This window comes from Trichoplusia ni, chromosome 11 (assembly GCF_003590095.1).
Source record: "Trichoplusia ni isolate ovarian cell line Hi5 chromosome 11, tn1, whole genome shotgun sequence".
Taxonomy (NCBI): Eukaryota; Metazoa; Arthropoda; class Insecta; order Lepidoptera; family Noctuidae; genus Trichoplusia; species Trichoplusia ni.
Genome location: NC_039488.1, coordinates 11,589,708 through 11,603,877, shown reverse-complemented (window position 1 = coordinate 11,603,877; position 14,170 = coordinate 11,589,708). Strand labels below are relative to the sequence as shown.

The following is a 14,170-nucleotide window of genomic DNA, read 5'->3' as shown; positions in this document are numbered from 1 at the left end:
GATTTGAGAGAGGACTAGCGCCTATCTACTTTTTTAATGTAGGATGCGTGCGTTAGACTGGTAAATATAAGCTACAGAGTCAGGAAGGTTCGTCAACTAAACACTTGATCATCTAAATTAATAAGTATGAGCTAAATTATAACTGTCTTATTCGGCAACTAAATCTATGACTATTTTTTTGTAAAAAAATAGGTTAAGTGCAGCGTAGATTCACGGCACCAAAGGTTACGTACAAAGAGAATGAAGACAAAAAACTCAAAAGATAATGGCTATCTATTAAATTTATATCCGTGCCAACGTTACTTAACCGTGATTAGCGGGTTAACTGATTTAAAACATATTCTGAAGGATCTACAATAATTGTTCTTCTTGTGTTAAATTTCATTAAGACTAATTGATGAATCAAATCTTTGAAATCGTCAAAAACGACCATCGCCATCAGCTAAAGTACGTATGCAAGTAACTTTTACAAAAGAAGACTTTAAATAAAACCTTTTTCGTCTGATATTTTTGTTTAATGTATCTGAAATCATTTCAGTGTTTCGGTAAACCATTAACCGCAATGCTACTTACAGCTGTGTAAGAAAATATACGCACTAGGCGTATTTGTTATGCCGTTGACACGCGACCGCTTTATATTCATAATATTATGGGTGTCTTGTGACTAGAATGTATGTGCGACAGAATTACATATTTTAATCCTAACTGCGGGAATCGTTGAATGGTTTTGCTGACTGTTTAACTCGTCATTATAGTCCTTAAGTTGTTTAGTAATTACAGATATTTAAGGTAATATCTGTGTAAAGTGAATAACTATTGTTGAATCTGACATTAAAAACAAATTTTTATCGATATTACAATATCCTACTTCCTACTACTGTTATAAAGGCGAAAGATTGTAAGTATGGGTGTATGGATGTTTGTTACTCTTTCACGTTAAAACTACTGAATGGATTTGAATGAAACTTTACCACAATATAGCTTATACATCAGAATAACACATATGCTACAATTTTTGAGGTTTCTAATGTGAGGTCGTAAAAAAACACATTTTTGCGCTTACATTGCAAATGCTGACTGAATCCTACAAGATAGATAGAATGCAGGTATAAATTATAACTTATATCTTCTAACCACGCGGACGAAGTCGCAGGCAACAGCTAGTTTAACATATATCTTTCATATTTGACGTACAAAGTGTCCTATCACTTAAAAAACAATTACGAGACAAATGACGTAAATTGGAATAATAATGGTTCTCAATAAACGCTTAGCGCAACGCTCAGACAAACAGCCTAGTCAGTATTCCAAGGCAATTCGATTCTGAGGGTGACCTAGGGTCAATCGATATGGCGGCACAGCCCTAAACGACCACAGTACCATTAACTAGACATGGTTCTAATACCCATGTCCTTACACCAAAGTTCGATGACCTTCGTAATTAAATAATGTATGAGAAATTCAAATTATTTTGTGTCTGACGTCTAATGTCATGTCTTCGACCCATAATTGCCTGATGATTTGAAAATTTTCTTTTTCTTTTTGTTCTTTTCGTTTAATTCTTGCTATTATATTTAGATTTTCCTAGAATAATAAATAATGTCTCACCAAATGACTTAATAATAAATTTGCCATTTGCCATGTCGTTTTTTTTACTCGATTTGGCTCGGGCACTGCGGTGACGTTCATTAGACATTACTAATTTTTTTCGTGAATTTGATCGGCGGCTTTATGATACAATATTTCAAAACTTCTTTAATGACGTGATAATAATGAATAAATAATTATAATAATATGAATTTTCATTAACTGATGTAGGTATTACGATAATTACTAAGAGTACTTTAATTAAACTGTGAAAGGAGAATAACCCTGATATTTTTGCATTTAATTATATATATTCTTAGGTATCTTTAAATTGTGTGCGAAAAAGAGAATATGGCTGCAAATAGTGTTTCTTGTGAGATGACATCTGATAGAAAGGTACTCGTATTTAAGAAGAAGGCATGTTTCGCCGACCCCCAATAAAATAATTGTAGAGCAAGGATGATCTTCCGAAACTTTACCGAAAAATAAATAAATAACAAAAACTTTTCCTTGATCTAAGCTTAAAATAAATAAAAAGGTAAATTAATAACGCCTCATAAATCGCACTGAGGACATAAATCAGGCTGTATCTTCGTCTTGGAAGCCTATTATCGATAATGTTCAAGCTTCCTATAAATCTTCGCGTATGTGATAACTGGTCTGAAAATAAATATATCGCAACTTCAGAAGGTTACATATGACTCTTGATTGGTCATTAGTAAGAGAAATAGAAACAAATCTATTGATAAAGACGCTGATAATTAGTCGAAGACATCATCGCCAACGATCACACATAATATCATAATCATCATCATCCTAGCCTTTTCCCAAGTATGTTGGGGTGAGCTTCCAGTCTAACAGAGGTACTGCTATTTAGCAGTATTTCACAAAGAGCGACTGCCTATTCAACCTCCTCCATTCAACCCAGTTACCTATGCAACACGTAATCCCTTAAATTGGTTGTCAGACTTTCTGGCTTCTGACTATTCGTAACCACTGTGAAAGATATATGGAACCCACGAAATACGAAGGAACTCGTTATGACACAGATGATCACCAATCCATGGACCGACCGTGTCAAGCGTAGCTTAGTAAGCTAGCTAGCTTCAGCTATTTTACTACAGAACACAGTTTGCAACATAACATACACTAACTATACAATTGTCACTTTATGTTTGCAAGTTACGTTAAACAGGATTCGGACATAGCTATAGTAAAAAAATACAAAAATAAACGCTATATTCCCCCAATGATATCCAAGCAGATTAGTGATTGCGGAACATAAAGGGATTTGACCACAACCTCGGAATAAACCTTTAACCGCTTACAACCTGCTACGACACTCCGGGGAAATATGCATCGCTTTGTGGTACCATAAAGGTTTTATCAAAAGTATAGTTTGTATACTTATAAGGCTATTGCGCGTAGCAATAGATGCGAGATGGCGTAGCACTGCGCGTAGTGCTGTCTCTCTTCTATAAACGCAAAAGTAGCTAAGAGCTGGTGTTGGCCTTCTGACTATGTATATTGGAAGTAAAGTGATTACTTATGTTTCAATTTAAAAGGTTTCTATTTAGTATAATGATTTGATTTAATACAGGATTCCGTTCAATACAGTCGACTCCAACATTCGTTGAAAATTACTTGATCGGAATTATTTTTGTAGGACTCTTGTTTGGAACTTTTTGATAGATGCTTCATATTCAGGATTACAAAAACATTTTCTAGTAAAAGGTTTTAGATCAATAGAACCTGAAAACAATGTTTACATTTTGTTATAAAAAAGTCCTACGTTTTCGTGATAAATAAATAAACGACTTGACACAACCGATAGTTGTTAGGAAAAATAAAATTACCCATACTAAGAAAAGCGTGCTTATTTCATCCCATTGGACCCATTTCGCTTGAATTAAAACCTGCATGCTCGTTCACTTCGTCGTTCAAAAATAATCAGTTATTTGCCTCTATCAGTGTACCTTTCAAACACATATCGACTAGTTTAATAACAATCTGACTACGTATACAAAGGACTTGGGATACAGTTTCATGTCGCATTGCGACCGCTTTAGGCTATTAATGTATTTATGCCTAGGCCATTGGTGTCAGTTTCATGCTGTGGTAGTTTAGAGATGGAATTATAGTTATGACTTATTTGAGACAGACACATCTCGTTCATGTGCACTGATAGATAGTTAAGTCATAATATTTTCTACATTGGTTTTTTTTTCAGCTGTTACTTACTTTCCCATTGCAGGGCAAAGGCCTCCCTTAGATTCTTCCACTCTGTCCGGTCTATTGCTTTTGTGGCCATCCACTGTCTGTGGTACGCATCCAGTTCGTCGCGTCATCTCATTCGAGGCCGTCCTCGTCGCCGTTTTATTGGTTTGGGTACTTAAAAAAGCCTAAATAATGTTAGTGTTTTTTTTTGTTTAAAAATCAAAAATAAATTTAAAACATTATTAAAGTAGTCTTTAATGTTGTTTTAAATTTATTTTTGATTAATAACGAATATTATGTATAATAATTTATTTATTTTATATGTTTGTATAAAAAGTCCCTTCAAGAGTTTAGAGTAGAATTAACGTTAAGGTTAAAACGCAAAGAATAAAAAAATAACAGTTTTGCACTGAATTCCATTCCCTTTACTGAGGCAGGCACTTAACTTTATTGTTTCTAACGAAACATCAAATTCCGAAAAACAAGTGATTGATAGCAAATTGCTTGTCAATTGACTTTTAACAGTAACCGATATTTAGGTTTGTCGAAATATGATGCACGTGTTGGAGTATCATATATATACAAACTAGCTGTTGCCCGCGACTTCGTCCCCGTGGGTAGAAGATATATGTTATGTTGTATACCTGCCCTGTTTTTTTTTTCACATTTTCAATTGTATCTTCGCTCCTATGAGTCGCAGCGTTATGGTTTATAGCCTAAAGCCTTCCTCGATAAATGGTCTATTCAACACAAAAATAATTTTTCAATTTGAACCCGTAGTTCCTGAGATTAGCGCGTTCAAACATACAAACAAACAAACTTTTCAGCTTTATATATTAGTATAAGTATAAAGTATAGATTACAAAAAAAAGCTTAACATTCAAATAAGCTTATTAATTAAGGTAACATTAATAATGAAATCAACAAATCACAGCCGTCACTTGAAGTAAAAACCATTGATCGCAGAAGAAGACCGAACAAGGAACTATACTAAAATAAAACTAGCAGTTGCTCTCGGGCCCGCCCGCTACTAATTGATAATTCAGGTTATAAACTATCTACCTATGTGAAAAGTTTTGTCTAAATCTGTTCAGTGGTTTTTGCGTGAAAGAGTAACAAAAATCCTAACTTACAGTTTGCGCTTATAATATTGTCTTTTCGTAAATGGAAGTGCTAACTGCTCATCTGTGGTTCTTAAATTCAAGTAGTTAGCAACAAGCACAAACTTTGCTTAACTTAAGTAAGATTATACTATGTAATTTGTTGATCTCAACCGACTGACAAAGTTTCGAGAATAATTAGCATTTCAAGAAACAATTAACATGTTAGCCCTATTTAACAAATTGGGTGTTAATACATAATGTATTTGTAAATAGGAGTTAGATTTGAATTAATACGTATATTGTTCAAACAGTGTGCGAACTCATAATTAAAAAGAGGTTTCATTTAGTTCTGTCCTGGCGCCATTAGCTGTTTAACTCTTATTTGACTATTGCTACAGACGAAATTCTGTATCGTTGCCAAAATAATCGGCACTTGGAACAGTCTGATCATGATCGGACCACTTATATGCTCAAAGAAACTGTAGATAAGTCTACCTAGCAATAATTGAAAAATAACCAAGGTTTCCGAACCTTAATACTGTTAACATACCAATATTACACGAATCATTTCTTTAATAACGGTTTTCTCCCACTTATTTATTGGGACTCCGGTTAGGTCCGAGTGACCTAACCGGAGTCCTTAATCAAAAGCGCGGTGGTGTACTCGCCCAACACCATGAAACCAGTCGGGCGATCCGAAGATAGTTGAGCGATCCCAAAAAATACGCATTTGCTAACCGTTGTATACATATTTAAGTATACCACTATTTCAAACTTCAAAAACTAAAAACGAATCTATCAATTGTTTCAGACCCTATAACATCTATAACTGAAGCACCAGAGCTTCAAGACAAGGCGACAACGAGGAAGAGTCCGCCGCATTCGTCGCGAATCTCCGCCGGTGAGAGCGGTAAAGCTATTATTAGTTGATGATTAGAATAACACCAGCACCAACACATTTCATCACCTCATACAACCTGCTTTAATTTGCACTTAGATTATATTACTATAAGCTAGTACTTGTACAAAATATTTTGATCTCGGTTAGATATATAAAATTCCCGTGTCACGATGTTAGTTACCGTACTCCTCTAAAACGGCTTAACCGATTTTTACCAAATTTTAAATGCGTATTCAGTAGGTCCGAGTATCGACTAACATCTATTTTTCATACCCCTAAGTGTTAAGGGTTGCTAACACTAAAAAAAGATTTTTTTTGGACGAAATGTTAAGTTTTAATTTTTTTATAATGTGGTATCACTTTTTGTCGACTCTAGAAATTATCTAGAAACTAGAAATGCCTATAAGGCAGAACAACGTTTGACGGGTCAGCTAGTAAGTATATAAGCTAGTACTCGTACAAAATATTTTGATCTCGGTTAGATTATCAAATTCAAGCTTTCAATGCCACATGGAAACCGATGACTTTTGGAAGTGTAAGAATGGCTATAATATATTAAAACAAATGTGAGACTACAAAACTTTCATCCTCTGTTTGGAAGTACACATGGACCAATATTCGTGGATAAAGTTTTTGCTCCTATAAGCGATATTTGACTATCTTTTAGTTACAAACAGATTACCCACCTCTCGACGAATGCGGGAAAAAATGATCGTAGGACGTAGCCTTTCTTGTAATTCAGCCCCTAACTCCATACCAAACTTTATTAAAATTGGTTTAGTCGTTTCGAAGAAACGTGAGAAACAAACACATTATTAATTGTTGACCTTGCCTTTGTTAAAACACGTCATAGTACAATTTTATATTGTCACAAGTTAATAAAAATACTAACAAACCTTAAGACTTACGTAAAAATCTAAAGCAAAATATCCTTAGTTAAAATTGTACGTCATGTGTAAGATACGTACGTAATTGCTTGTAGTCACTATTTAATAACTCACTATGGCTGTCTCCACAGCCATTTCATGGCGATTCGTATATCTCCAAACATAAATTGACCACATCCAAAGACACCTACATTTCAAATTTCCACTGCACGGCAAGTCGAGTGGGGTAAGTTACTACGCCAATGATCACTGTTCTCGACGTCTACAGGCTAGTCCAGTGAAACAAACAAGTGACAGGATGACATAACTGTTCCGATAAATTTACTTCGTGTGTGAGAAAACATGAGTGAATATTTGAAATGAGTAAATGATGACAATATTTGTCACTCTCCGTGATACAGGAATGATTTTTTAATGGCAGAATTTTCTTCCGATTAGATGAAAACCTCTTAACATAAGCACGGTCTTTTCATCATCACCTCATTTGCATATTTTCGTGCAATAGTGTAAAAACAGAACCCTATTACTGAGTATCCGATGTCTATACGTCCGTCTGTGACCAGGCTATATCCCATAAAACTCTATAGCTAGGCAGTTGAAATTTTCACAGATGATGCTTTTTTTGTTGCCAAAAAATTATAAACCCCGAAGTTCAGTAACCGTAAGTACTACCATAAATTTGATGTGGGACTATATTTTTCCATTCTTTAACCTATTTACAATACAGGATGTGTTTTTTTCACTTGTTACAAATTATGTTTCCATTATAAAATAACTTACATTTCTGACTAAGCTTTTATAGTTTAGTTTCCAAAGGCATTCAAGTCGTAAATAACGATAAATTTATGGCCACTGCAAGCCCTGTTTATGTGCGATGCATGCCACACACTACATAGATTCCGGATTAGTGTTTGGAAACTTGTCGGCGATAAATTGTTTTAAAAACGTGAGTGCATTGGACATTCGCGAAATGTATTTGTTTGTAACATTTTCAGGTATTTTTGTGTGCTGGGTTTGTGAGCGTTTATAATATTTTGATGTTGTTTTTGAGGAACTTAAGCTTCTAGTATTTTGTTGGGGTTTTGTACCCAAAAAACATGAGATAGAGATTTCCAGACTGTGTGTCGGGATAGTTAAGACGTTAACTTTTCTCAGATTTTGTATTTCTGTTGCCATCTTAAGACTAAAAATAAAGTTGGACAAACCAATTTGTTTTTCATAAGCATTATGTGTTTGGAACCCCAGTGTCATAAATCCGACGCCTTTTTAGAAATTCAAGCATCAAGTCCCTTTTTTAATGTAGCAGATGTCCGACATCTTCTAAAAAGCATTATGAGAAACCATATTGCAGTTTAAAACCCAACAGTACATTCAAACTATCCGTATTGCCTATTAAATAGTCAAGTTACAGGCACATGTCAACTTTAGATACACCTTAATCTCACCAAATATTAGCACCATGTCATAATGATAAAAACTCGAAACCTAATGCATTTTATTTCTGGTACAGAATGGAGTGGTGCGACTGGCGGGCCGCCAGCCGAGGTGGTGCTACGCCTGCACCCTCCGTCCTCAACGTCACGTGTCAACGCTTCCCTAGCTGACATCGGTAAGTGGTTCAGAACTGCAAATTATTCTTGTTCCCACGTTTTTATACACTCACTTTTCTTGTTTGTTTGTCGTTTCGGCTGAATTTTTGCATCTCAATTTTGTGGTATGTTTTGGGTAGCTTCAAACCTGATGCCTACGCTACTTACAAGTATAGAAACGGCTTGAGAATTTTTGAATCGATTAATTAGTTTGTATGCTAAGATAAGCAAAACGTTCCAAAAATACCGGTTAATTGTGGTTCGTAACCAGATTCTTTGTAAAATGCTCTTTTCAGAGCCTGTGTCAAAACAGAACAGACTATTTCAGATCAGAAATTCAAGGCTTTTCGGGACATGATTAAAATTACTACATAACGGTACTCACGCTTGGACATTAGTTTAGGCACCCAAGTCTTCAGACCAAACGGATTACAAAATTAAACGAGTGCTTGTCAAGTTAAAGTAATTTGTGTTTAGTGTGTCTGGATAGTTTTTATTCACGTCTAAATTAGTATTAGTCAGGACTTATTCGCATGTAGTTGTGTAATTAAGCTTGATTGCACTAGCCACGGTCAAAAGTTCACTGACTGTGTCGCTAAATTTTTTTTACAAACCTCCACTTCAGACGAATATTATCACTTGAAAGTGATAAAGCTAATTTCCATTATGTATAATATTGTAACAAGGGTAAAGTAAATAGGATTATAACGCTTATATTTTAGTACATCTCATTCCAAGATACTCTACATTATAAGGCCCATGCCTCTCATTTTACGAGCTCATTCTCCTCTGTCACCAAATGGCAATTTGGAACAATCCAGTCACTGTCAGTTTCATCCAATTTGTTCTAAAATGTCAATCTAAAACGTCGACTCAATCGACTCTTCATATGCCTTGCCTGTCACATTAAGATAAAAATAAAAACATTCCTACAAAGTTAAATACAAATACTCCAACAAAGTTGAACAGTTTTCCATATTGTTGCCTTCATAAATAGCAAAATTCCGTCTCACTGAAGCATATTCGGTTAGAACCCGACTCCAGCTAATAGTATATTTTCTAGGTTAACTGCAGACGTCGGCCTGTCAGTTTACTGGTTGTAGATATAAATCGAATCAATACCGAGTGGGCTTACAAAGTTATCTGCCTTCTACATATATAGTGCGATGTCGATTTCATGAGGGAAAACTGGATGGCAAAAATTCTTTGAAAAAACCTTTCATACTTAAGTCTTTCGTTTGAATAAAGCAAGAACGCATAGTCCATTATAGACTTCAAGACAAACTTCAATTCATATTTTCACTTGTAAGAATACAAGAAGACAATCTTTGCATCAAATCGTCTCCAAAAACTCTACAACTTTAAGACAATGAATATTTCAAGCAACAAAGGGAGATGGAATTGATTGGAACACAATAGCTAGTGCTTTGCATCCAAGAGGTCTACCACCAACATTCAAAGTAATATTACTCCAGATGTGTGAGAGAGATGCCGCTCTACATCGTATATCGCTATCCCGCTTACACCGCTACGATAGTATTGCTTTGGTAGTGGTAGACCCCCAGTTTCGAAGTTCGTCAGTTGTTTGTAGATTGTTTACATTCACAAAAGGGAATTCAAGGTTAGTCGTTCTACCAGTTTGAAGGAAGACAATCAATGGATGTATTGTGCTTTGTTATTCAAATAGGAATATAAATGTAGATTTTAACTAATCTGTGTATTTTAACGTATTTTCAAAACGGTTTTAAATATCACTTTTGTGGATAAAGTTATCCGCATTCAGCAAGTGTAATCCAGTGCTCATATCAGCCTAGTACGGGAAGATGGGAAGTATATTGGCAAAAAAACACCTTATTAAAGAGAAAAAGTAGTCAAATAATATAAATAGTATTTGTTCCTATAAAAATAAACGTCTGGTCAAAAAGCAATTTTCTTTTATACCCCATTTGTGGCGACCGACCATCGATAAAGTTGAATCTGGTTTTGAATATTTGATAATCATATTGAGGCCAGTGCGCCTTAAGTTCACCAAGCTAGATATTTACAGATTTAATACTATAACAAGACGTAGCTTTAACACTATTACTGATATTCTTCGCGACTAAGCCGGCAATTAGAAGTTTCTTTAATGATTCCACAACCATTTTGTCGTACTTTTTACGAGGGTTTTACGACAATTTTCAAACTTAGTTTTTTAATGTACTTTATCTAAAAACTGGCTTCTTTGCCTTTGGTCCTCAACATATTTTAGAAAATGCGAGCGGTAGACTAGGCGCCACACACATACACACTTAGAGCCCTAAAAATGTTAACCCTTCACTTGTTTCATTAGTGACTCAAAAGTTAAGAAAAACAGTAATTACTAAATTTTATCAACAGATGGCAGTGGCGTCGTGGTAAGGGCAGAAGAGGCCCTCATAGTAGCCTTCGTCCTGCTCCTCTGGGTGGCAGCAATAGCACTGTTCTTCAATCGTTGGGGCAAGATCAGGTGCGTCTATAAACTGTACGTAGTAATATTTTGTTTCATTTCATTGCACTTTAGGGATAAGATCACAATTCTAGAAATAATTAAAATCGTCACTTTTTCTCGATAAATTATAGAGTATAGGACTAGTGCAATATAATGCTACACTAATTGGACTTTGAGAAATATACTTTAGGATAAAAGAAAAAGATAATAATATCAACAAAAATAGGTACATTTGACAAAGTTAAATTTGATACTTTAAAACGACAATTAATTCAAATTAAGTAGGTACTTATCGTTGCAGTCATATCAACTTCATCACGCCTTGTAAAAAGTATGGATCATACAAGTTAAACTCTGACGCTTTATCTCCGTATATAATTTACTACAAAGGCGATGGTTTAATATAATTTACTACAAACCAATGGTTTTCCCTAGAATGCTGGAGCCATATCAGCCGAAGTTCCAGCAGCAACACCGGCAGAGCTGCGCGCTAGCTGAGAACTCCGTTACCATTCCTCCTCATGTGAGTCCACTACAAATCTAATCTTCTTCCTGGTTTCAGTACAGTTGTAGATACCTACGTTATTTTGTAAATATGGGTACAAACAGGTATTAAAACATATTTTCTCAATCAAAATAAAAAAAAATTGTTAGTTTAAAATACAAAACATACTAAAATAAAATTGAGAGAATGTATGTATATACTTAGATAATGGACTTTTCGCTGCATCCTTGGTTTATCTCAAAGTGATCAGATAGATTGCTTTACTGGACTCAGATATGTATTGTAGTTTTTATGAGTGCCACAACATTTCATTTAGATGTGCTAATTAAATCTGTATATCCATTACTGGTCCAGTAACTTCAGCTTCTAGAACACAGTTTGTAGTTCAATAGTATTGTACCCAATAGTAACTTTGGGGGATTTTTATAGAATAAGCTGTGCGGGAGTAATGTAAAAAAATCAGGGTTGTAGTTGCTCTTTTAAATCAAAGCAATTTTACATTACCCAAATTAACCTCAGAATATACAATACCTTGGTTAGACATTTCTATTAAATAATTCTCACTATTACGTTAATATGGATAACAACATCAATACAAATATATTTGTAAAAGAAATACCAGTTTATCCGAAAGCAAGAACAGAAATAAATTCTATGAAATTATGTGAATGGTGCCTAAAATAGAATACTATACCCAACCGTTGGACAACAATAGCCTTTTCCACAATAGATAAGGAAAACCTATATGAACAACAAAAAGGTTTGTCGAGCACTTAAAAAAATGACAATCGTGACAAAAAGGTATATCCCAAATGTTTTTTTATTACAGCAAACTGCAGAAAGTGAATGCCTAAATTGTAATGATATTGTAAGGTATTTCTTGCTCTTAATTAGTCAACACGCAATCCTGAACCATTTAGATGATCACTATTCATAATTAATTATCTTAAGATGATGAAGACGATGAACTGAATTTTCAAATTTTTGATATTGTTCCGATGCTTTTTGCATTATGATGATAAAATTCCTCGACTTGCATTGTGCACAAACACACAACACCGTCAAAAATATTCATGTTCCATATAAACAGATCACAGAAATAAGTAAATACTTACATTCACGAAAAACCTCATCCCTGTTTACTTCTGGCGAAATAAACAAACTTCAATCAATGTTCAAGAAACACAAACATGAACTTCAAAAAGAGAATTCAGTTCATCCCAAACTGAAGAACATATTAAAACTATAGAAACAAAACACGAGGAACATGCCACTCGCACCTACCCTCTAAGACTTGTTATGACCTGTCTAGTTAATGTGACACTGCTTTGTACAGCACCGAGCGTCACTGTCACGCGGCTGTGTGTCATACGACTGCGGGGCATCATTCCCATCTTATCAACCATGCGGGTACCTGTCCCATAGACCGCGGCAGGTAAGGACCTTTAAAATTACCAGAAACAAAACACTTTCTTATCAATGTGGTATTGTATCTAACAGAACTAAAATACGTTCTACAGTTACTGAACAAAAATTTTAAAATTTATGATTTTGTCACTATTAGCACTGCCATCCCCATCGATCAAAAGCTAATGCGATTTGCACTAAAACTTTCTAGAACTCGGTCTTCGTAAGTAGCATGGGAATGGGCGGTATGGCGCTCATCCCCGAGAGTCCTCCGCGACGCTCGCGCTCAGCAGCCGACCTCCCTGCCCTCATAACCCCATCAGACATCAACCACACCACACCCAGATCATCGAGAGCAGCCAGCTTACACAGCGCAGTAGATCTCAGAGTAGGACCGTCTCCAAGAGCTTCGAGAGCTGCGAGTCTACATTCAGCAGTGGATATGCCGCCAGGATCAGTTCAGGTCCATGTGAGAGGGTCAGGGTCAAACTTGCATAGACCGAGAAGTCCAAGACGGCTTACTATTACTAACGTCTAATTTAAGTGATTAAAAGACTTTGAATGTCTCTGGTATAAAGGACCAAAAATGTATTAGTGACAATCATGGTCTAAATGTCTGATCAGATGATATCAAAATGTATTTTGAATCTAAAACAAATGTTAAGAGGTACTTATCTAATATTTTTTCGATATAACATCGTTGGGAGTTTTTCCAGTCTAAATATAAATTCCTTGAGATGGAGTTGATAAATTCAATTTAAGTTCAAATTTGTCTTTTGAAGTTTTGATGTATTTGTTTCTTTTTTTGGATTGTATGAAAGCTTTAACTCGACATTCTCATTAAATAAGTTTTGTTCTCGAAATGTTCTCGAAGAACTTTTGGTGTGAAATTGAGAAGTACCAATTAATTGATACATTATTAGAATAAGTTTACTGTATAACTTTCTATATTTCCAGTAGTTTAGTCTTCTTCTTCTCTTCGTCATATCTATACGTATACATACTTGTAGATGTAAAAGTGCATTATGCACAAATCTTAGACGTGTGGTGCTATTATAAGTATCAAGATTACTTATTTCATTGACTATAAATTCATTTTCTGGCTCATGTATTCAATTATCTCCAGGACTTGTTTGATTGTTTGTTACTATTCATTCTAATTTATTTACTTCGTTACCTCTTAAATTTTAATATTTTCCAAAAGAACAATGTTATGAAGCTCGTTTGGTTTATAAATAATATTGATTTTGTTCACGAACTACGAATAATTTGGCCCTGTCAACTACGTCCTTCGTATCTACGCTCTTGTCCTAAGCAAACATTATTAATTTTAGATAAGATTGATATTAATAACGTCTACTTGAATTGTTTACTAGTATAACGTCACTGATAGCGCTGCTTTAATTTAATTCTCCTCTATCTTCTTTTAAATATGATTACTTTTTTTATGAGTTTGACTGGCCTATTGGTCTAGTGGTTAGTGACCCTGACTGCTGTACCGTAG

General features: G+C 34.9%; 1 protein-coding gene across 1 annotated transcript in view; it reads left to right on the top strand.

Moving 5' to 3' along the window:
- The window catches only part of LOC113498811, a 59,720-nt gene extending 45,895 nt beyond the window's left edge, over window positions 1-13,825 (top strand). Inside the window, exons 4-9 of the mRNA XM_026878952.1 lie at window positions 5,719-5,817; window positions 8,206-8,304; window positions 10,664-10,787; window positions 11,190-11,277; window positions 12,596-12,694; window positions 12,878-13,825. Of these exons, the coding sequence (XP_026734753.1) occupies window positions 5,719-5,817; window positions 8,206-8,304; window positions 10,664-10,787; window positions 11,190-11,277; window positions 12,596-12,694; window positions 12,878-13,204 (836 nt within the window). The 3' untranslated portion in view covers window positions 13,205-13,825. The remainder of the gene's footprint in view (window positions 1-5,718; window positions 5,818-8,205; window positions 8,305-10,663; window positions 10,788-11,189; window positions 11,278-12,595; window positions 12,695-12,877) is intronic.
- The last annotated feature ends 345 nt before the right edge of the window (window positions 13,826-14,170 follow it).